The sequence below is a fragment of the Camellia sinensis genome, chromosome 14 (genome assembly GCF_055761805.1).
Source record: "Camellia sinensis isolate YWXY chromosome 14, ASM5576180v1, whole genome shotgun sequence".
NCBI lineage: Eukaryota > Viridiplantae > Streptophyta > Magnoliopsida > Ericales > Theaceae > Camellia > Camellia sinensis.
In genome coordinates this window covers 46,031,255-46,054,291 of record NC_138974.1, presented here as the reverse complement: position 1 = coordinate 46,054,291, position 23,037 = coordinate 46,031,255, and the positions used below count along the sequence as shown (strand labels likewise).

The 23,037-nt window shown below is 31.4% G+C and overlaps 1 protein-coding gene across 1 annotated transcript; it reads left to right on the top strand.

The window, feature by feature from the left end:
• The first annotated feature begins 11,786 nt into the window (after positions 1-11,786).
• LOC114322889 (BSD domain-containing protein) lies at positions 11,787-22,725 on the top strand. Its single transcript, XM_082905706.1, has 5 exons — positions 11,787-12,159; positions 12,265-12,371; positions 13,483-13,580; positions 22,127-22,304; positions 22,422-22,725. Exons 1-5 carry the CDS (start codon positions 11,973-11,975, stop codon positions 22,422-22,424), a joined length of 573 nt encoding a protein of 190 aa, XP_082761832.1. The 5' UTR covers positions 11,787-11,972; the 3' UTR covers positions 22,425-22,725.
• Positions 22,726-23,037: the final 312 nt, after the last annotated feature.

Below are 23,037 nucleotides of genomic sequence, written 5' to 3'. Positions count from 1 at the left end.
CAACATTTAAAATCCCCTCATACAAATAATTATAGATACAATCTGTGTATAGTTACTGCAGTACCATTTTCAACTTTTCTCATATACTATGGTTAGTGATAAGATTGTTAAATTATTTTTATAAAAAATCTTAAAAAAACATAATTTGTATATTAAAAAAAATCTAAAACAAATATAAATATTTATAATTATTCCGTGCATAACACGGATGATAGGCTAGTATATTATATAAGTAAAAAGAGGTTTCTAACCACAAGTCTTGCGAGAGCTCCAATATCTTAAATTAAAATTTCTAATTTTTTGATTTTAAATAATTAAAAAAATCCTTTATAGCTCTCATTCAAGCAAAATAATAATAATAATAATATATCTTGATTTATGACTTTCAAATGAAAAGTATATCAAATATATAAAATAAAAAATAGAAAGTATATTAATCCATTTCAAAATTTAAATTTGAGGGGCACTTGATCTGGAAAGCATTCCATTAATTTAGATTTAAAATTATAATGATCTATCTCATAATATATAAGTTTTAAATAATGATCTATTTCATGATTTATCTATATATCTATTATAATTGCAAAATATTGCCAGTTCATTAAAGTTGAAAGTTGTAATTTTTTTTTCTCATTTTTTTATTTTGTTTAATTTTTTGTTAATACGTGTTACAATATGATTGGTCTATAATTTAATTTTACGTTCTTAAAATAAAATTTCAAATTTGGATTCTTACTTAAATCATGTTACTATAATTGAAATGAGATTAATATTTATTTCTTAAATTTTGCATCCTTTGTTAAATTATAAAATAAAATTTCAAATTTCTTCTTTCAATTATATTACTACAATTAGAATGAGAACAATATTCACATGTGTCATAATAATGTGTCATAATATTATTGGTCTAAATATAATTTGTTTTAAATATATGTGTTCAAATTATTAATCACTATTAATTTTCTAAAAAAAATTAATCGCTATTATAATTTTTTTTTTTTAATAAAAGAACAAAGCATAACTTTTTTAATACTTACCAAACATGGTGAATTTTGTTGGATTTTTTTTTTATTATCTCAATTGTCAATTAAAAAAATTAAAATAAAGAATAAAGATATTTTTTGCTCAAATTGTTAAAATGTTACTTTTGCTAAAATAAGTCAAAAGAAATATTAATTTTTTTTATTTATTAAAAATGATAGTTCGTTAATTTTTTTTTTTTTTAAAAAAAAAGAGGAGGGTTATAAGTGATAATTTATTGTTTATCTACAATTATTTTCAGATTAAATGAAAATACCATATTAAATTTTCTTCTTACTTTTTTTTTATTCAAATATTACTTTATTTTGTAAGAAATTTGTTTTTATTTTATTGTAATTTTTAAATTAAAAAGAATTCCTAAAAAACCATATTTAAATTCTTTATGCCATTATAAAAAGTAAATTTTTTTAATATCAACTCAGTGGTAATTTAAGAAGTGCTAAATAAATATACTTTTCACGAAAATATGTACAGAAAAGTAGAGATGTGATGTGACCCAAAAAAAAATTAAATATACTTTTTTTTATTTTTTACGAAAAGATGTGAAGAAAAATAGAGATGTAATGTGACCTAAAAAAAGATAAAAAGATAAAAAAAAGTGAGCTAATATGCCACTTCTTAAACAGCGTTTTACTCAATGATCACTTGTTAAAAGGTGAATTTTTAAAATATTTTCAAGAAAAATTCTATTGAAAATCTTAAGTATGTTACTTTTTCTTTTGTTCATTAATATTAAACTTTTAATTAGTTTTATTTATTATTTAAAAAAATTAATTAGCAAAATAATTTATATATTTATATATATAATTTTGTTTTGGTTGCTCAGGTAATTTGGTATTTCTGTCCAAGTCCACTCAAATCTAATTTGAATTTTTTAATTTCTACATAGGTACTCACTTAATTAAAAATTATGTTATTCAATCTTTAAAAAATTTTAAGTTCGACTCAAGTTGCTACCTAAGTTTGAAATTCTAACAAGGGAGTTGAAAGTTACGTGATTAAATTTGTGACAAATTAAAAAATAATAAATAAATTGTGAAACTTAAATTGTAAATTTCAATCTTTTTTGTTTTCATAATTTGCATACAAAAATTTAACTATTTATATTATTTTGTATAGAAATATATTTTTAATTTTTTTTACATGTCGTGAATAGCATGGGTTACCACTAGTAACTTTTGATGTAGATGTCAGTTTTTAATAAAATTAGTAATTTTAAAATTCTCTTATCAATATCTATATAATAAGATCCATGATGACCATGAAATTCTTTTTTTTTTAAATATTTCCGTCAAAATTAATGTAAACAGTAACAGTAACATGTTGTTCTGTTTGACAATAATATGTTACTCTAGTAATATTTTACTTTGTTCTTACTCAATTATGTATTTTCTGATTAGGAAATTTATGAAATAAAATAAATTGAACTATTATTTTCATCAAATAAAGATCCAATTGAAGAATTTTGACTAAATTTCCAAGATAAAATTATAATTTCTAATTTCTCCACCAATGACAGCAGTGTTGGGCACTACCTGATCATGTCATTGGATCCTTAAATAACTTAATTTTAGCAAAGCAACTTTTTCTAAGTCGGTGAGGTAAAAATTAAAAATAGAAATTTTTGTTAAAAGTTGCTGCTTTGTAAAGATAAGGTTTAGGAATTTGTCATCTGTCAAAGTTAAAAAGGTAACAACTTTATAGCTTACTTTAACAAACACGCCTCATCTTTAACACATTTATTTACTTTTGTCATCCTGAAATACACAACTATTCTCTAAATATACACACATATATATATATATATATATATATATATTCTCTAAAAACTAATAATTAAAATTTACAAATTTTAATTTTAAAAAAATTATTTAAATTATTTTTACCTTTCAAGTTATAATTAGAAGTTGTTGTAATCATTTTTATATAAGTTCTTAAAATAAAAATAATGTTTTAAATAGTCTCTATAAGCAACATCAAATATTATCTCAAAAATTGTGCTCTGGATTAATTAGTAAATTAGCAAATTTAAGGTTAGTTATCACCTATTTTTATACTTAATTATGTTCCAAAGTGAAGATGAATGAATTAAGAGTCCTGCTATAGACTCCCAACACCCTACCATCCCCCACACATTTGTGAGAGAGAGGGAGGAGAGAGAGAAAAAAATATATAATATATGATCACAAATCAATTAAAGATGAAGGTCAAAAATGATAAGGATCTCAAATATTTTTCATGAATTAATAGTTTGACATTGGAAGAGGGTAACAATATATTTTCCTTATTGCCCTTTTTTTCACTTCTTCACTTTGACAAGAAACAGACAAGAAAATTTTCAAAAGGAGAAAGGTATTTTCAAAAAGAGAAAGGTAGTGAGAGATCACTCAAAAATTTAGATATGAGAAAAAATCATATCCATGATTACCCACCCACCTCTGGTGGGCCATGCTAGATATACACTTTGGTGGGCCAGTTTCATGTTTCCCTCTTTCATTATCATGCTAGTTTTCAAATCATAACATTTGATAGCATATCCTCCACCACTATCATCAATTTTTTTTTTTTTACTTTTTTATTATTTTTTAAAAGTAAATGAGAACAAAAAAAAACGTCCCATTCCAAGTCAAAGTCTTGGTAATTAAAATAAAACATGCTTGGAGAGTAGGACCCAATAACATAATGAGAAAAGGGTATAGTGTTTTTTTAAGGATAGTAAATTGGTTATTGGAGTGAGACTGGTTTTATTTTTGTGAAGCAATCCCGTTTCTCTCCATTATACATCAGTAGGCATAGCATGTGAAATGTTGTCCAACTACATATCAGCATTCATTGGCTAATATAAAATTTACTTTTGTACATTAAAAATAAATAAAAATCCCAACTTGTTGAATACTTTTGTACAAAATTAAATAACTAAAATTGTTAAAAGATATTATTATTTATAAATATGATTTTTGTAATAATATTTGACGATGCAGTTTGATGGAACGAGAGATGGGTCGGACATGATCCGGATGCTCTACGGATTTGTCGAACTTCGTCTTTCCAACAACACCTACACCAAGTTTGGTAGGAAGGACCTAGGGATGGAGGTTCCTTCCTAAGGACCCTCTGATGGTTGAGTTAGATTGAAAAGAAGAGGGAGTCATGAAAATAGTTAGAGGGAGTATGTATGCATTAATATCTTTCGTACCTTTGTTGGCTTCTTGGCTTATCGTGCCCCACTCATGACTGTTTTTCTGTCTTTATCTTTTCACACTATTCTACCAGTCATAAGTCTATGACTATTTGTAATCGGTCATAACAGTGTTATCATATCACAGAAATTACGGAAGAAAAGGAAGCGAATTGTTTCTTCTTTTTGTTTGGTTCCTAAACCTAAATTAAGTTATGAATTATTTGAGCAGCCTATTGGATCACCTATTTAGACTATGCCCATTAATATTAATTAAATTGTTATAATTTTTACATTATAAAATCACGTATTAGTCTAACTAGTTAACTATCAATTATTGTACTATTCTACACCTTATCATATCTCAGTACGACACCGTAAACCTAGTTGGAATCCTATCTAGCCTTGCTCTTAGTCCTCCTAATAACTTGTCTTAATTAAGTGACAGATGGATCAATCAATGAGTAGGGCCAAATATGGACAAACAATTATTGCATATAACGTGGCACGAAATAACTGGTTGTCGGCGCTAGACAATTCCCATGCTGATATTATGCTCTGTTATTTTCTACCAAATATGAAAAAGGAACAGTCTCAGACTGCACGCCTAATCGAATATATAGATTTTGGTTAATTGAATTATTTATTTTTAAAAAATATATTAAATAAAATATTTATATAAAAATAGGATATTAAATATTGATAGTTATATACTTAAATTAAATTTATATTATAAAAAAATAAATTATTATTCTTAAAATTATATATGTGGTTCATTTTTTAAAAATAAATATAATTCAAACATATAATTACTTATATTCAATTATTTTGATTTTTTATATGAATGTTATATTCAATAAGTTCTAGAAAGTATACGATTTAGATTATTGAAATCAGTTTCAAAATGAACTTATTAAGTACAAACGCTCTTTCAAATTAAAATAATAACTTGAGAAAAGTCAAAGCTATATTAGTTTTCAAATTCTCTACCATAAAAATGTTGGTTAAAAAGTATCAAGTAATACACAAATATATATATATATATATATATAAATTAAACACATCTTCTGTACAAATTAAATTTTAATTTTTTATATTATTTTAATTTAAATCCTCAAATTTTAAAATAATATAAATTTTAACCATCCGTTACAAGCAAGTAACAAATTTAATTTTAAAAATGATAATCTTAAGATTGTGTAGGTGTTTGACATGAGTCCAGATCCCCTCCTTGAGCCCCCTCCTTCATTTCCTCCTTGCAGGGGTCTTCGAGTCCACTTTGAGGCCTAGTTTTAATAATCCGAACCGTTCATATTTTTAGATTTATTCAGTATATTATAGCTGTAAAAAATCAAGTTGATCGGATATCAGAAAGTATGCGTTCAGCAAATTGGGACTACAAACTATTTTTTAATAAACAGTTTTCCGAACACATACTTTATGATATTCGATCAACTTGATTTTTTACAGGTATGATATACTGAATAAATCTAAAAATATGAACGATTCAGATTATCAAAACTGGGCCTCAAAGTGGACCCGAAAGCCTCTACAAGGAGGGAATGAAGGAGGGGCCTCAAGGGGAGGATCCCAATTCGTTTGACATGCACTACAAAAGTACACTTTTTAACTTTTTATTAAAATATATATATATATATATATATATAGAAAAGTAGAGAAAGTGGGTAGAAAAGTAGAGAAGATGTGTGACCTAAATAAGTGTATGTATGCAAGAAAAAAAATGCACTTTTTGTTTGTCCAAGTAAAAAATAAATAAAAATTGAATCATAATAGAAATTTAAAAAAATAAATAAATTTGCTATGTGAAATGTTTCTTCCTTTGAAAGTGGTCTAATCTAAAGGCTTTTGAGCCTTACATTCTGTTTGAGTGATTTTGCCTTTGCTCAGCCCACCATTGAATGAGCAAAGGGTTGTAGCCGAATATGAGCCCACAAGCTGTGCGGTGCAGACTAGCCCAGCCCAACTCAGCCAACAAATTTGCCGGTGGTTCATTTAGGGTACTTGTCATTCGTAGGTTCGATACATAAAATTCAAAACTTATCTATTGTCAAAATAAAATATTTATATCAATTAATTTTATATATTTTTAATTATCATTAAATTTATTATTATTATTATTTAAAGACGTCGCTACATCATATTACCGCTGAACTTTTCTCAGACGGTCATCGAAGACTAATCGAAATATTAAACATCACAGAAAAATCTCTAGAGTATCGCCAAAAATTCGCCGAAGTGTTCTGAACGTTATCGGAAGTCACCGGAATGTCTAGAACATCTGTTGGACATCAAGAATATTATCGAAGACTCATTGGAATATCCAAAATATTACCAAAAAAAAAAAGAATGAATAGAGAAACTATAACGAAAAAATATCAGCAAAATGTACTAAATATTGATAAACTAAAAATAAAAAAATTGTAATAATAATAAACTGCAACAATGGGAAAAAATATATATGTTATTTTTAATTTTTGTAAGGTTTAAGCAAATAGTTTTCAATATTGATCAAACGGATAAGAATTACAGTTATGAAATTGTATTAAGCATTTATATTTATTAATCAAACTAAAAAACATGTTATGAAATTGTAAAATTTTACAATTCTAAAGAATGTTATGAAGTTTTAAAATTTTACAGTTTTAAAGTATGATTCATTTTAGTACCAAGAAAATTGAAACTGTAAAATTTTACAGTTTTCACTGTTTGTAACTAAAACTCAAAAACAACTTGTTCATAACTTCAAATTTCTTTCCATTAAAATAGGAAAATAGAAATGTGTAGTAGACAAAAAACAAAAAAACTGAGAGATCAAAAGTAATAGACCGATATAGAGAGGATTGTATTTCAACAACTATTTTTTATTTAGATTTAAATGTATCTAAAGTAGACCTACTCATATTTGATGTAAATCTAAGTAGATCTATATTAGATTTGAGTAGATTTACTAATTTTTTTTCTTCGAAAACTCATCTCTTTTATCGTCAATGAGTGCGAAGTAAGAAGTCAGCGTGATGGTTACCGGTAAACCCCAATCAATGGTGATCACCAGTCACGAGTAGATTAGAAAAAGAAAGAAAATAATGAAAGCGTAGTCGTGGTCGTCACCGAATATTAGAGAAAGAGAGATGCAAAGATGAAGTAAAATGTAGAGAAAGAGTAGAAAAAAAAAATATGCACATGACTTTCTAATTTACCTAAAAGATTTTAAAATTAAATAAAACACACACTTTTCAAAAAGAAGTTGCGGAAAATTTGTCTATTCATTTGTTACCTCCAAAGCCATAATTATTTGACACAAAAATTTCATAGTTTAATATTTTAAGCAGAGGGTTGTGCTTTTTTTCAAATGAGACATGATAAATAAAGATAGGATATAAAATATCATTTATTATTAAAAATTGATTTTTAAAAATACATAATTTCAGTAGAATTCACACACACGTAAAAAAAAAAAAAAAAAAAAAAAAAGAGAGTACATTTTAATGAACTTTTTTTTTACAAATAATAAAATTTATAATCTATTTAATTGGGAAAAAAAAAACTTAATATTTTTTAGCAATTTTTTTTGGTTAAACCAGAGGCCAAAGGCCAAAAATAGAAGAAAAACTAAGGTAGCATTTGATTTGTGTTTAGAATTATGATTTGAGTGTGGAGTTATATTTTAAGTTTGTAAGTTTTAGAATTATGATTTGAAAAGAGAAAATTTGTTTGGTTATGATTTTTGAAAAGAATTTTGAATTGAATTTTAAATTGAGTGTCAAATTTTTTAAATGAGTGTTGAGTTTGTGAAAATTTATTTGATTATGACTTTTGAAATGAGTTTTCAAAACTTAATTAAAAAACGTATAACTTATAACCAAACACACAACTTAAAATTCTATTGAAAATTTATTCAAAACTCATAACCAAACTCGTTTTAAAATTAAATTCAAAAAAATAATTATTAAAAAAATAAATTTTTTATTTTAAAATTTTTAAAAATTTTAAATATTTTTTTATTTGAAATATTAAAAAATTATTATCATTTGTTAACAAAAATATTCAATTAGTACTTTAAAATTACTTTTGATTGTATATTTGGTTGGAATTATTTTTAGAATTGTTATGTTTAAATTTAAAAAAAAAAAAATTACTGTGACAAATTAATTTTTATTTCAATTTTTTTTGGTGTTAATTTTAAATAAATGTTCAAAAAATTTGTCATTGTGGTCACAATTTTTTTTCCTATATTTAAAAAATATCAAAAATAAATAAATATATATATATATATATATATATTCAGATAACATGTGCCAATTGTTAAAAAAAAATGTTCTGGTCAACAGGCCGGATGACTGACACGTCGTCTAGGAAGATATCCGGGTGGACGACCGGATAAACTAAAAATTTAAAAACTTTCTGATTTACCAAACATATTTTCAAAATGTGTTTTAAAATCATAATTTAAAAACTGTAATCAAACAGAGAGTTGATTATTAGTGTGAAATCATGATTTAAAAATCAAATTAAGCACATCCGAAGACATTACGCTCCAAGAGAATCCCCAATTAGCTATCTCAAACCAACAAAGGTCGAATCAATGGAGGAGGATTTTGAACAATTTGCAACTCTATCGTTGCTCGCAAACCTTTTGTTACATTCTATCTACACATTGATTAGCTTCTTGTCGCACGTGCTGCAAAAATCAAGTTCATCGTTCACCATAAGATTTTGAATTTCCAACATTACATTAGGCTATAAAGAGTTATTTTTTTAACATTTGATATATAATGAAAAATATTTAAACTAAAAATTTATCAACATCATCTCACTACTCTAATATAACCATTAAGTGTCCATTTGGAAAGTGAGCAACAAGTTGCGTTTTGCAGCATTCTAAAAACGCAAGTGGCAGCATAAAAAAGCAAGCAGGTTGATTTGGAAAGAGACAAAAATGCAAGTGGTGAATTTACGTAATTATCCTCCATGAAATTACATACTTGTTCAAACAATCACATGGGTTAAAAAGCAAATTTCATAAGTTTGGTGGGGTATTTTGGTTATTTTAATGTGATGTGACACCATAAATAAACATTATACAAAAAAACAAAAAAGTAGCTTTTTACTATTAGGCTATTTTGAAAAGATGGTTATAATCAGTTTTTTTTGTTAAAAGCTGCTTATAAGAAGCTTTTTTGTGATAGAGGAAGTAGATTATAATCTGTAAAGTGGATTATAACTTCCTAAATCACTTTCTAAAAAAGCCAAAAAACTTGATAAAAAATTAAAAGTCAACTTTTTACCATCTTTCCAAAATATCCCTAAATATATTAATTTCAAGAACAAAATCAAATATAAAAAAATATTTTTATGACAAAAAGGAGTTACTGTAAAAAATAATCAGTGTGTTTGGTTTCAGTTTTTTAAAAAATGAGTTTTTTATTTTTCATATTTTTTTGTTTTTAGTGAATATTTTTTAAAATTTTAAGTAATTTTTTTACTCTTTTAGATATGCATCTAAAAGAGTAAAATATTTGTGAAAAAATATTTTTAAAAAATTAATAAATGCACAAAAAATACGAAAATATATTGAATTTTTGTATTTTTTGGTATTTAGGATATTTTTAAAAGTTTTTTTCACAAATATTATACTTTTTAAGTGTATTTATGTTAGGTGTGTCTAAAAATTAAAAAAATGTTTAAAATAGGGGGATTTTGTGATAGACCCCTCGCTGTCTAATTTATCTTTCAAAAGGATAAGAATTATATAGGCACTTTCAAAACCCTCTAATATTTTAAAACTTGTTTCTTTTATTATATTACCCTCATATCTATCAGCTCTCCTATTAAGTTATCTTCACAGTGTATTTTAGAGTAAAATTTTACTTTGAATCATAGTAAACTTTACTCTGATTTTTACTATGAATCAGAGTAAAGCTTATTATGATTCAAAGTAAAATTTTATATTGTTAAGCAAATCAACATGTTTTTAACCAGAGTAAAATTTACTATGATTCAAAGTAAAAATTTTTATCGTTAAGCAAATTAACATGTTTTTAACTAGAGAAAAATTTCAGAGTAAAATTTTACCTTGAATCATAATAAATTTTACTTTGATTTAGAGTAAAATTTTACCCTGAAAGCACAATTTTACTATGATCTAAGGAGAGTATCCACTTTAAATCACAGTCATGTATTTGCGTGTTTAGTTGTTGAGAAAATCACAGAAACATAACAAGAAAACCAAATATAGTTTGGTTGTTGAGAAAATCAACATGTTTTTAACCAGAGTAAAATTTTACAGTTCTAAATCTGTCTCATACATACATGCAATCAGAGCATTTTATCTGTACAAATTTGAGCTGCAAAAACTTGGTTTGCACAGAGCAAATCTTATACATGTATCTTATCTGTTCAAATCTTTGTTCAAACCCAATATATATATATATATATATATCAAATGTCCATGATTAGTTGAAATTTCCCCTCTCATTTACACATATATACAATCCAATCTTGAATGCAATAACAGATATATAGAGATATACACAGAGAGGTTGTACTCTTATTTCAGCCATCTAACCTAACACTAAACAAACAGTAATAAAAAAAAATAGAGAAGAAACAGAGAAGAAGAGAGATAGATAGGGAGAGAAAGTGATGGATATACAACAACAACAGTTAATATCTTCAAACAATGTTTGTAAAATGTGAAAAAAAATTGATCACACTTCACAGATCTGAACTTAGATAGACTGAACTGAACTCAAATTCGAACTCAAATAAAATGTTTGTAAAAAAATTGATCAAGATATGTTAAAAATATAGATTTGTTCAAACACAGATCTGTTAAAAAAATACAGATCTATTCGAACCTAGATCTAGACTTCTTTGACAATCTAATTGGAGAAAGAGGAGCATGGTGGGATCTAGGGTAGCCATCGCCGTGAGTCATGATCGTTCACTTCTATACGCTAAAGTAATAGTCATGGCGATACTTACTTTGGATTTCTCACCGACAGATTTGAATAGAACACCATTTGGTGATAAAAGTCGGAGCGACAAGGTTGATGTGGCAGTGTTCCTAGTGGAGGGTGAAGAAAGAGCAGCGGAAAAGGGAGTAGTAGCAGCGGCGCTTGCAATAGGTGACGGCGACGGCGACGACGGCGATGATCGTCTCAGATCAGTCACCTCAAATTATCTCGCCAGAGGTCGGAGTTGTTGTTTGACTTCTCGATCACCTCAGACTGTGTTTAGAGGGAAATGAGAGAGACAGAAAAGGTGGGGAGAGAGTGAGTGGAGAAGGTGAGAAGATTTAATTGAGGGTATAATAGTTTAATAAAATATTTAAATAATAAATTTTGTCCTTTATATAAAATTTTATAATTATGAAGGGATTTATAAAGTATAATTTTTTTCTTAATCATTTCAACAATCAAAGAAAGGTAAAGGGAATTTATAGTCAAATTTTCTTTTAAAATATTAAAAAAAATTATTAAAAACATTAAAATACGAAAAATAAATTATTTTTTAAAAATTAAAACCAAATCAACTGAATTATTTTATTTTATTTTATTTTATTTATAAATTACAAAACTCGGGAAAAAAGAGGGCAAAAAGTGGGCAACGACATATTCCGAGATCGCGATCGGTGCAGTGAGCGAAACGGAGCAAAGCCGAAACCCAATTTGGTCTATTTTTGTGAGCAAGATCAGAGAGAGAGAGAGAGAGAGAGAGAGAGAGAGAGGACATGGATGTATATTCGTGGTTTCGACGCAGTGTTTCAAGACCCGAGAACACCAATAAACCCTCCTCTGCCAATGCCCAACACAACAAACTACAATCTGAAGAAGAATTAACCTTTGGAATCACTGACCAATTAATTGAATTCATCAAGACCTTCACTCTTGACACCTTCAACAACTTCCCTCTTCAAGGTCTATCTTCTATTCTTTACAATTCAATTACCCACACCACACACATATTCATTCATTCATACAGACATATATATATATATATATATATGTATGTTACTTGCACAGATGAAGAGGGAGCTAGTTGTGGTGCCGAGGCGACTACTGGGAATGTTCGGAAGGATCTTTCTGATTGGCAACAACAACATGCTACCCTTGTCCTTTCCAAAGTCAAGGTTCTCTCTTTTTTTTTTTTTTTTTTTGGAGTGATAGTGGGATTGGCATGATTGAGTCGATGGTATTTTGGGGGAAAATAATTTTTTTAGGGTGTTGGCATTTTTGCACATTAAATTTGGAAAATTATGAAGCTAAATTCCAAATGGTCGGTTACAATAAGTTTGTGGATTTTATGTTTTGAGGTAAGTGATGATGCTCATTTTAAATTTAGTTGTGAATTTCAAGGGGTGTTGGATCAATGTGGTACTTGAAACATTTGGGATTGCCAAAGCTGATTTAAACATTTTGTGGGTAGCTGAAAAACTAAACAAATAATAGGATAATTACAAAGCATTGGTTGAAACTTTATTACTATCACCATTCAGTGATTTAAGGTTCAACACTATAGGTCTTTTCATTGATGATATTGCCCAGCTCTCTATGCGGTGGTTAAGTAAAAAAAAAAAATTGTTCAACACCGATGATAACTGTAAATAGTGTTAAAAGTTTAAAGTTATGAATTTGGAGAGGGAAAACAAAATTAGAGAAGGGGTTGTTGAAAACTGTTGTCAAGCTGGATTAAGCTTGGCACATCGTTTGCCTAATGCAGTAAAGATAAGAGGTGCGTGTTTTGATTGGAAACCACCCAGACCCAGTGCTAGGAAGATACTGTTCCTGGGGCTTTGCAGTTCTTTAAAATGGAAAATGGCATGGATTGAAAAACTGAAATAAAGAAAGAAAGTTCCCATCGCAGATTATTTTGTTTTGTTTTATTTTCTGATTTTACCTTCTCTCTCTCTCTCTCAATAGATAGGGACATTCTAAATATGGAATTACAAGTGGAAAAAACGGCATATTAGTTGGAATTTGAATTTGGATGTTTCTCCAGATGAAATATTATTTCATTTGTGTCTGTTGGATTCTGTAAACTGCATTTTTTCTTGGAGATTTATGACATAATTTCAAGAGTGATTTGCTGAGTATTTAAAGAATGTATTGTACTGAAGATCTGATACTAACTTCATTAGTTGCCATATAACCTATGGGCTTCAATCTTGTACTACTCAACAAAGTTTGTAATTGTTACACCTGCAGTGAATCTCAATTTCATGATTTTGATCTTAATTTCAGGAAATGGCACAACTTAGGTTTAGACTCTGCCCTCGTCATCTGAAAGAACGACAATTTTGGAGAATATACTTTACACTTGTTAAGAGCTATGTTACTGAGTAAGTTTTATGAGTTTTCAATTATTTTTGGTTTAGTCATTACATAGTTTAGGTTCTACCATGGACTTCTTAAATAACATTCCCCATCAATCCAGCATTTGGTTCTCTTAAAAGGAGAAAAGCTGATCTAGTGTGGAAATGGAGTATCTTTTTTTGTTAAATAAATCTTTCTACAGATTAGGGTCTTGTTAATCTTCTCCTTACCTTAGAGTAAGATTACAATTTAGAACTTATTTTGGTTCATCAAGTGTCAGATAGTACTGGAAACAAATCAAGCACATGTTATGGGCATTTTTGTCAAGTAATTTTTCAGAGGGTGGGAGGTTACACCTGTTATCTCAACTCAAACCTGGACAGCTGTTGTGTTTCTCATCGTTGGTGAATTTTTTACATTACCGGGATAGGGTTTTAAACAGTCACATTATTGCTGTTTTCGATAGATGTTTTCCTAGCCTTACTTTTCTCCAAGTACCTTATCTTTCAAATCTCACTTAATGCAGACTAGTTGAGCAATTGTTGTTAGTTTCATTGTTTAGGAGTCCTTTTTGGTGCACTCGCTAGATTATACATTGAGGATGAAAAGTTTCGAATTTTTTGGAGACATGAATTTGTCTTAGTTTGAGGTTCCACCAATATCTCGTTTCTAGTGGAAATAAAAGAAGATAAATTTGTCAATTTTGATCTTTCATTATCATAAACAAGCTCTGTAGTAGTTGACACCGATAACTGCATAGAGGCTGCATTGAAGAAGCTCAATATTCTTGACTTCATCCTTTAATATGCCCACTGGATCAAATTGGGTTCTTTTATATTAGAGAAATAACTCTTAGTCTCTCAGATCAGTTCATAGAGTAAAAGGTCAGAGCATCACGACTCTGGCTTGGTTCATAGCATCCGCATTTATGTATAGTTTCATCATGACATCAGTGTACATATAACATTGTTGGCTCAATTTGCTGTGTATAAGTTGTGATTCGATCTTTGAATAGTGATTTATTAAAAGTGGACCATTCAATTGTGAATTATTGTAGTTTATATTGTTCATTAAGGATAGTTTAGTTTATATTGTTCATCAAGGATAGTTTAGGCCTTTAGGTTGTTAGGGTTTTATTCTATTAGCTTGTATATTTGTGCTTAATTGATTCATTCGATATATACAAAACATATATTCTCTGTTATCATGGTATCAGAGCCGTACAAACGGCTGACCTAGCTCTGTTGCACATTGTCTCCACTGGTTGCAGGCCCTCACAGCCCCGTAGGCTTTCCTTTGCTGGTGCCCTCTCTCTCTCTCGTCTTGTAATGGTCTATCTCTTTGTCGCAGACCATTGTTCATGGTTCACTCTCTGAACCATTCAACTGTTCGTGGTTCACTCTCTGAACCATTCGACTGAAACAGGTGCATCATCTATCATCGTCTCTCCCACCGATTGCCCCTTTGCTGCTTGACTTCGCAGCAATCATAGGAAAACTTTGCAATTCGTGGTTCATGACTTCTCTCCCATTCGCAAGTGATTCGCAGGTCGTTCCCTTGTGTTCGATTTGTCTTTCAGTCGACTTGGACAACTAGTTCGTGGCTTCCTTCTCTCTCTCTGACTTCGATAACCAGTTCGTGACTCTCCTTTGCATCTTTAACAACCTGTTCTGCCCTGCTCTGTTCGTGGGTCTCTTTTAGTTCATGGCTTCTCTCTCAAGCTTTCGTAGCATCTGTTCTCAGTCTTCGCAGCATCAGTTTGCATCCCTCTGTCTGGAAATACTCTGTCTGGTAGCACTCTGTTGTTTAATTATAGCAATGTGGCTGATGAAAAACTGCAAGCTATCACCACTAAGTTGGATGGTGCCAATTACTCTTATTGGTCTCATGTAATGAAAAACTTTATAATGGGTAAAGGCATGTGGAACTATGCTATTGGTGTGACTATTAGACCTATGAAATCCAAAGAAACTGAGGCCGACGTTGCTAAACGGGACAAGCAAAATGTACAAATTCTTACTTGGTTTCATAATTCAGTTCAAACTACTATTGGTATGAATTTTTCCAAGTATTCTACTTCTAAACAAGTTTGGGACTATTTGAAAATTATGTGTACCTTGAGTCTAATTTTGCAAAACAGTATAAACTTGAGATGTCTATTAGCAGTGCTAGTCAGAAAGATAAGTCCATTCAGGAGTTCTACAATGAGATAACTACTTATTGGGATCAACTTGCTTTGATGGAACCATCAGATTTGCAGTTACTTGACAGTTATACCAAGTATCTAGAGAAGCAACGTCTTGTTCAATTTTTTATGGCCCTTCGTGATCAATTTGAGCCACTTCGGGGAGCTATTCTTCATCGGTCTCCTTTGCCTTCTGTGGATGCTGCTATCCGTGAGCTTATTGCGGAAGAAACTTGGTTTAAGGTCTTCCTAGTCAGTTTTTGCCACTCTGCTGCTCTTGCCCACCCCACCTTCTCCTTTATTTCAGGTTACTGGCAAGCCCAAGTGTCAGGTTTCCATAGATGAGTGCAGCTTCTGTCATCAGAAAGGCTATTGGAAACATGCTTGTCCTAAACTTTTGCAGCCCAACGGTCGTTTATCTGGTCCACCATCCTCTAAGCCGACATCTTCAGGATCTCGTTTATCTGTTGCCTTTTTGCACCAGTTTCTGAGAATGGTCCATCTTCCAATATGCAGTCTATGTTTAAGCAGTTCAAGTTTTTCATGGTGGCTAATCCAAATCTTTCGTCCGAAGTCTCCGCTATGACTACCACTCAGTTAGGTTTGTCTGATTCATCCTCCTCAAGTAATATCCACGCTTCGTGGACTTTTTATTCTGGTTGTTTACATCATATGACCCATGTTGCATATCTCCTTAGTACTTGTGTCTCCCGTTCTTCTTCTATCACTATTGCTACCGCTAATGGTTCTTCTATACTTGAACACTCTATTGGTTCTATTTCCTTTTTCCATTTGTCTCTTTCTCCTTTATTTTATGTGCCTCACCTCTCAGTCTTATTTCTATTAGTCAATTATTTGATTCCAGTTTTGATGTTGTTTTCTCTTCTTATCATTGTGTTGTGCAAGATCGAGTATCCAAGAGGCAGATTGGAATCGGACGTAGAGTTGAAGAACTATACACTATGCTTGGTTATCACTTTTCAAAAACACTTTTCAGAAAATTCTATTTCTTATTTTTCGTATTTTTTTGTTTTTACTGAATTTTTTTAATATTTTGAGCAATTTTTTTAATTTTTAGACATACCTAACATAAATATACCTAAAAAGTAAAAAAAAAATTGAAAAAAACCTTTTAAAAATTCACTAAATACCAAAAATACAAAAAAAAATACGAGAATTCAGTACATTTTTTTTGTATTTTTATGTGTTTATTAATTTTTAAAAATATTTTTTCACAAATTTTTTACTTTTTAGATACATCTAAGTAAGGTGCATCTAAAAAAGTAAAAAAAATGTTTAAAATTGTAAAAATATTCACTAAAAACAAAAAAACACGAAAACCAAAAAACTCAGTTTTCAAAAAACTCAAACCAAACACACTGATGTATATCTTGGACAGCTTGCATGTTCCTCCATAAGTGTCTTCTACTGCATTGTCTTCTTTTTGTTTAAACAATAAGTCTTCTTTATTTTATGTTTGGCATTCTAGGTTAGGTCATCTGTCAAGTGATCGTTTAAAGATTTTAGTTTGGTTGGGACATTTAGGGAATTTTTCTATTAATGATATTTCTGAGTGTCGTGGTTGTAAATTGGCTAAAATGTTTGCACTTTTTTTTAATAAAAATAGTTCTATTTCATCTTCTTCTTTTCAATTGGTTCATTCTGATGTTTGGGGTCCTTCCTCTATTGTTACGAAGGGTGGTTCGCAATATTATGTGTCTTTTGTGGATGATTATAGTCAGTTTACTTGGGTTTATTTGATGACTCAAAAATCTGATTTTTACAAAATATATTCTAATTTTCACTCTATGATTCACACTTAGTTTTCAACCACCATTAAAGTTCTCCGTTTAGATTTGGAGGGTGAGTATTACTTATCTGAGTTTGAGGAGTTTTTAGCTACTCATGGCACTATTTATCAGTCTTCGTGTTCTGACACTCCTGCCCAAAATGGTTGAGTTGAGCGCAAACATTGCCATCTCCTTGATACCGCTTACTCTTTGTTGCTCTCGTCTTTTGTCCCTTCTGTTTTCTGGGGAGAAGTTGTGCTCACTATTGCATATCTTTTCAATCGGATGCCTACTCCTCTTCTCTCAAGCTTATCTCCGTATGAGCCTTTTTTTGGTGTTACTTCCAATTATTCTCTTCTTCGTATTTTCGGTTTTGCATACTTTGTGCTCCTTCCTAAATAGAAGCGCTCTAAGCTTAGTTCTCATTGTGCCCTCTGTGTCTTTTTAGGGTATGGCATTAATCAGAAAAGTTATCAGTGCTATGATCCTGCTACCAAAAAGCTATATGTGTCTAGGCATGTCACCTTTTTAGAAAAACTACCTTACTACACTATACCTTCCACCCATGTCCCTATTACCAAGGATGAATTGGTTCATGTTGACCCATTTCTTCCTGATGTTTCTTCTGATGAGTTTGTTTATAATCTTGAGGTCTCTATTTTACCTCTTACTAGCACTTCTGTTATCTCGCCAGCTACTTCCTCTCCCGCTCCTACTTCCCATGCTCTTCTTCTTGTTTATCAGCGCCGCAAAGCACTTACAAGCTCGCCTGTCTCTAGCTCTACTGTCCCTCTAGCTGTTTCTTTGGATCTCGCTCCTCTTGCACATCGTTTTCCAAAGCGAGACCGTCATCCTCTGAACTAGTATGGTTTTGGTATTACATGTTTTTTCCTTTCTATCAGTCTTTTCATTCTTGTCTTCATACTTATTTTGAGCCTAGGTCCTACAGGGAAGCTTGCCATGATCCCAATTGGATTGCTACTATGAATGATGAGTCAACTACTTTGGCTAACACTCAGACTTGAGATTTGGTTCCATTACCTGCTGACAAGAATATTGTAGGCTATAAATGGGTCTATAAGGTTAAAACCCATTCTGATTAGGGGTGGGCATAGGGTTATCCGAACCGCTCAAACCACCCCATCCGATCCGAACCACGCACGTGTGGGCGGTTTCGCAAACACATTAGGGTAGGGTGCGGTTTGGATTTTATGTAATTTTCGGGTTGCGGGCGGGTTGCGGGTTTAACCTGTACCTGCCCAACCCGCCCGCCTAAAACACTTTTTTTTTTTTTTTTTTTGGGGTTCAAATCTAATCTAACCGTTTAAAAAAAAAACTCCCTTTTCTTTTCCTTCAAATCCGACTGTTCAAAAAAGAAAACCCTAATCAATATTATCTATCTCTCACTCTATCTATCTCATTCTGTGTCTCTCATTCTCACGCTCACTCTCACTCTCGCGATTTTCATCTCCACTGCCTACACCCACTAATCCACTCTCTCTGTCTTCGCAAGATGGACTAATCGACCGATCAACTGATCGACCTCATCGCACACCTCACAGGTAAGCTCCTCTTTGAATCTCAGTCTCTGTCTATGTTTCTCTCTCCCCGATCTTTGTGTCTCTGATCTGTCTCCCTCCCTCACTCTCTCATCTCACAGTCTCTCACTCTTTGGCTTTGCATCTACTGCACCGATCGACTCTCTCTCATTACAAAATCGATCGATCGATTGACTCTGTCATCGCACCGATCGCAAGTAAGCCTCTCTCTCTCTCTGTCTTTCTTTCTCTCACTCTCCCCGATCTTTGATTTGTCTATGTTTGGAGAATCAATTGATAGATCTATTTTGAATCTGTTCATTAATGTGGTATTGGTTTGAAGAATCAGTTGATAGATAGATCTATTTATGTTGTTTGTTGATGGAGGACCTTAAATCTATTTTTGGAATTAATCTGTTTTAAATCTGTTTAATTTGTGGAATCTATTTAATTTGTATTGAATCTATGTTAAATCTGTATTGAATCTGTTTTAAATCTATTTGTGGAATCTATTTAATTTGTTTTAAATCTGTATTGAATCTGTATTAAATCTGTTTTAAATCTGTTATTTAATTTTTGGAATTAAATCTATCTGTGTCTGTATAATATGTTTTTTGGAATTAAATCTGTGAAATTGAATCTGTTAACTTGATTCACAGATTCAATCTGTTAACTTGAATTTGTGAAAAAAAAAGGTCCAAAATAAAGATTGACAAAATGGGGAAAAAAAAAAAAGGTTTAAAAATAAATTTTTGGAAAAAAAGTTCAATTCGCAAACTGCCCGCAACCGCCCGCACATCCGCGAACCTTATCCGCACAAACCGCAAACCGCATTGCGGGCGGTTGCGAGTTTACTTTTCCCCAAACCGCATAAATGCGGGCAGGTCCAAACCGAACCGCAAACCGTCCCAAACCGAACCGCGGATACCCCTAATTCTGATGGTTCTTTGGAAAGGTACAAAGCTCGTTTGGTTGCCCATGGTTTTTCTCAATATTATGGGATTGATTAGGATGACACTTTTGCCCCCGTTGCCAAGATGACTACTATTCGCACTCTTATCTCTGTTGTTGCTGCCATCACTGGCCTTTGTTTCAACTAGATGTCAAAAATGCTTTTCTTAATGGGCATCTTGCTGAAGAATTGTATATATGCCCTCCACCGGGTCTCTCTCACCCTCCTGGTGTTGTTTGTCATCTTTGCCGTGCTCTATATGGTCTCAAGCAATCTCATCGTGCTTGATATGAGCACTTTCACTCTGTTGCACTTCAGTTTGGTTTTCGCCCTAGTCATCATGATTGTGCTCTCTTTGTTCAGCACATTTTTGTTGGCCTTGTTCTCCTTTCTCTTATATGTGGATGACATGATTATCACTGGTTCTGATTATAGTACTATTGAGGAGGTTAAGCATTAGTTGTTTCAGGAGTTTGAGATGAAGGATTTGGGATCTCTTCGGTATTTTCTTGGTATTGAGGTTGTTACTTCTCCTACTGGGTATCTTCTCTCTCAGACTAAATATGTCCATGATATTCTTTCTCGTGCCAATCTCACTGATGACAAGATTGTCGACACTCCTCATGAGTTGCATGCTAAGTTTTCGGCTTCTGATGGCGTTCCTCTTGAGGATCCCATTGTGTATCGTGAGTTGATTGGGTGCGTTGTTTATCTCACCGTTACTCATCTGGATATCTCCTATGCTGTGCACATTATCAGTCAGTTTGGTTTTGCTTCTCGTTCCACACACTGTCTGCCTTACTCCGTACTCTGCGCTATCTTCGTGGCATTTTGTTACAATGTTTGCTGTTATCTGCCTCTTCGGACTTGCCACTTCGTGCCTATGTGGACATTGATTGGGCAGTTGACATCTCTGATTGCAAATCCACTTCTGCTCTTTGTGTTTTCCTCGGCGATTATCTCATATCCTGGAAGAGTAAGAAACAGTCTGTTGTTACTCGTTCTACCACTGAGGCTGAGTATCGTGCCATGGCTCATGCTGCTTCCGAGATCGTTTGGCTTCGGTAGCTTCTTTCTGATATGGGTGTCTCTCTTTTTGATCTGACTCCGTTGTATTGTGATAATCAAAGCACTGTCCAAATTGCCCATAATTCAATCTTCCATGAGCGGACTAAGCATGCTAAAATAGATTGTCATTTTGTCCGACAGCATCTTCAGGCTGGCACTATTACTCTCCCTTTCGTTCCCTCCTCTCTTCAGTTGGCCAGTTTTTTTACGAAGACTCACACTGTTGCTCGTTTTTGTTTTCGTTTTCTTCTTTGCAAACTTTTGATGCTTTCTACGCTCGCATCCTCAGTTTGAGGGGGGGTGTGAATTATTGTAGTTTATATTGTTCATTAAGAATAGTTTAGTCCTTTAGGTTGTTAGGGTTTAATTCTATTAGCTTATATATTTGTACTCAATTGATTCATTCGATATATACAAAACATGTATTCTGTGTCATCATCAATATCATGAGTGTTTCTAGGCTTTGGCACAGAGCTACAAGAACCAAACATTGAATTACACATTTAGCTATGGAATTATTTTCGAAAAAGTACATCCTTAAGAACTCGTTCTCATGATGCTGGAATTGGTATGAGGCTATGAAACTCGTGTTGTATAAATCAAGCATATAATTTTATGACAGTTTGACATCAAGTTGTTAAGAAAACTGTGGATTGTCAACTTGGTTGTCACACTCCACACAGCGCTTGTTGATCTATTGTCACACCCGTGCATTAAACTTGCTCTGTCTTTCACTGGTCTTCTACTTCCTACAAAAAAATGCAAGTGGTATTATAGACACGTGACTGACATTTCTGTAAAAATTTGTGTAGTAAATTATATTGGTCCTTTTGACCCACTTTCATAAGAGTTTGACGTTGCGTCTTACTTAACCAACTGTCATATTAGCTTGAGGCCTGCATCTACATGATCAATTTTTTTTAACTTAGAAAAATTGCAAGCAGTATGAGATTGTTTGAGTTTCCCTTTACGATCATCAACCTGTATGTCTGTATGCACACCTATTAAATGTCCTTTCATGTTGGTGTTCAATTACCAGATACGAACTGCGTGCCATACAATTGGCAAAACTTAGACGGATGACGATTGAGAACGAATATATTTCGGATACAAGTGCATGCGAAGTTGAAATGTCAGAGACAAAGCAAGCCACAAGTCTAGTTGAGCACAACTTGGATTCCCTTACACATGACATTGAAAGTGGGAAGAATGAGCAGGTTTTAGTTTATTTCTCCTTGTATCTTCTTCTTGAATATGTTGTATTTTTCCCGCTGACTAACAAATTTTTTTTCCATGTTTTTTTTAATTTTATTTTTAATTATATGTTTTGACAGTAACTGCTGTGGGTCTGGTGGAGATAATTTAAGGTGTAGCACGAAGTATTTTTGGATTTGGGTCCTTGATCCTTATAACCAGCAAGTTGCCCACAATACGAAGAGAAACTTGGGCATTGTATGGGGAATGTTTAGGATTTCTGACAAATTAAATCCTTAAACTGGACCTTTCAGACCTGTGAGTTACCAAAGTTACTTTCTGTTTGTGGCTTTTCCTTATTCTTTTATACTGTTTTAGTTTAATGTTGTAATGATATAAAAGATGCAAATTCTGTTGATAATTCTATTATTTAATCACTTCTAATTTTCAGATTCCCCTATATTTTTGCCATGATAATGTGTCAAGTGTCAAAGTCATAATAAACAGTTATGACATCCTTAGACTTAGGCCTCGTTTAGCAACCAAATTTTTTTGTCAAAAAGTCAAAAAGTTACTAATTAGTCAAAAAGTCAACAATCCATACCAAAAAGTCAAAGATTCTCTTTTCTTTTTACTTTTTGCACATCTTTTCGTAAAAAGTCAAAAAGTCATCACAAATATACTAGTTTTTTTTAGCTCATATTTTAGCCAAATAGTCAAAAAGTTACTAAATTAGCCTGTTCCCAAACGAGGCCT

What these genes read in the sequence shown, in the direction of transcription:
- LOC114322889 (XM_082905706.1), top strand. Translation starts at nt 11,973, where the DNA reads ATGGATGTATATTCGTGGTTTCGACGCAGTGTTTCAAGACCCGAGAAC. An exon ending in CAACAACTTCCCTCTTCAAG is followed by an intron (nt 12,160 to 12,264) that starts GTCTATCTTCTA and finishes TTACTTGCACAG; the next exon opens with ATGAAGAGGGAGCTAGTTGT. An exon ending in GTTAAGAGCTATGTTACTGA is followed by an intron (nt 13,581 to 22,126) that starts GTAAGTTTTATG and finishes TTCAATTACCAG; the next exon opens with ATACGAACTGCGTGCCATAC.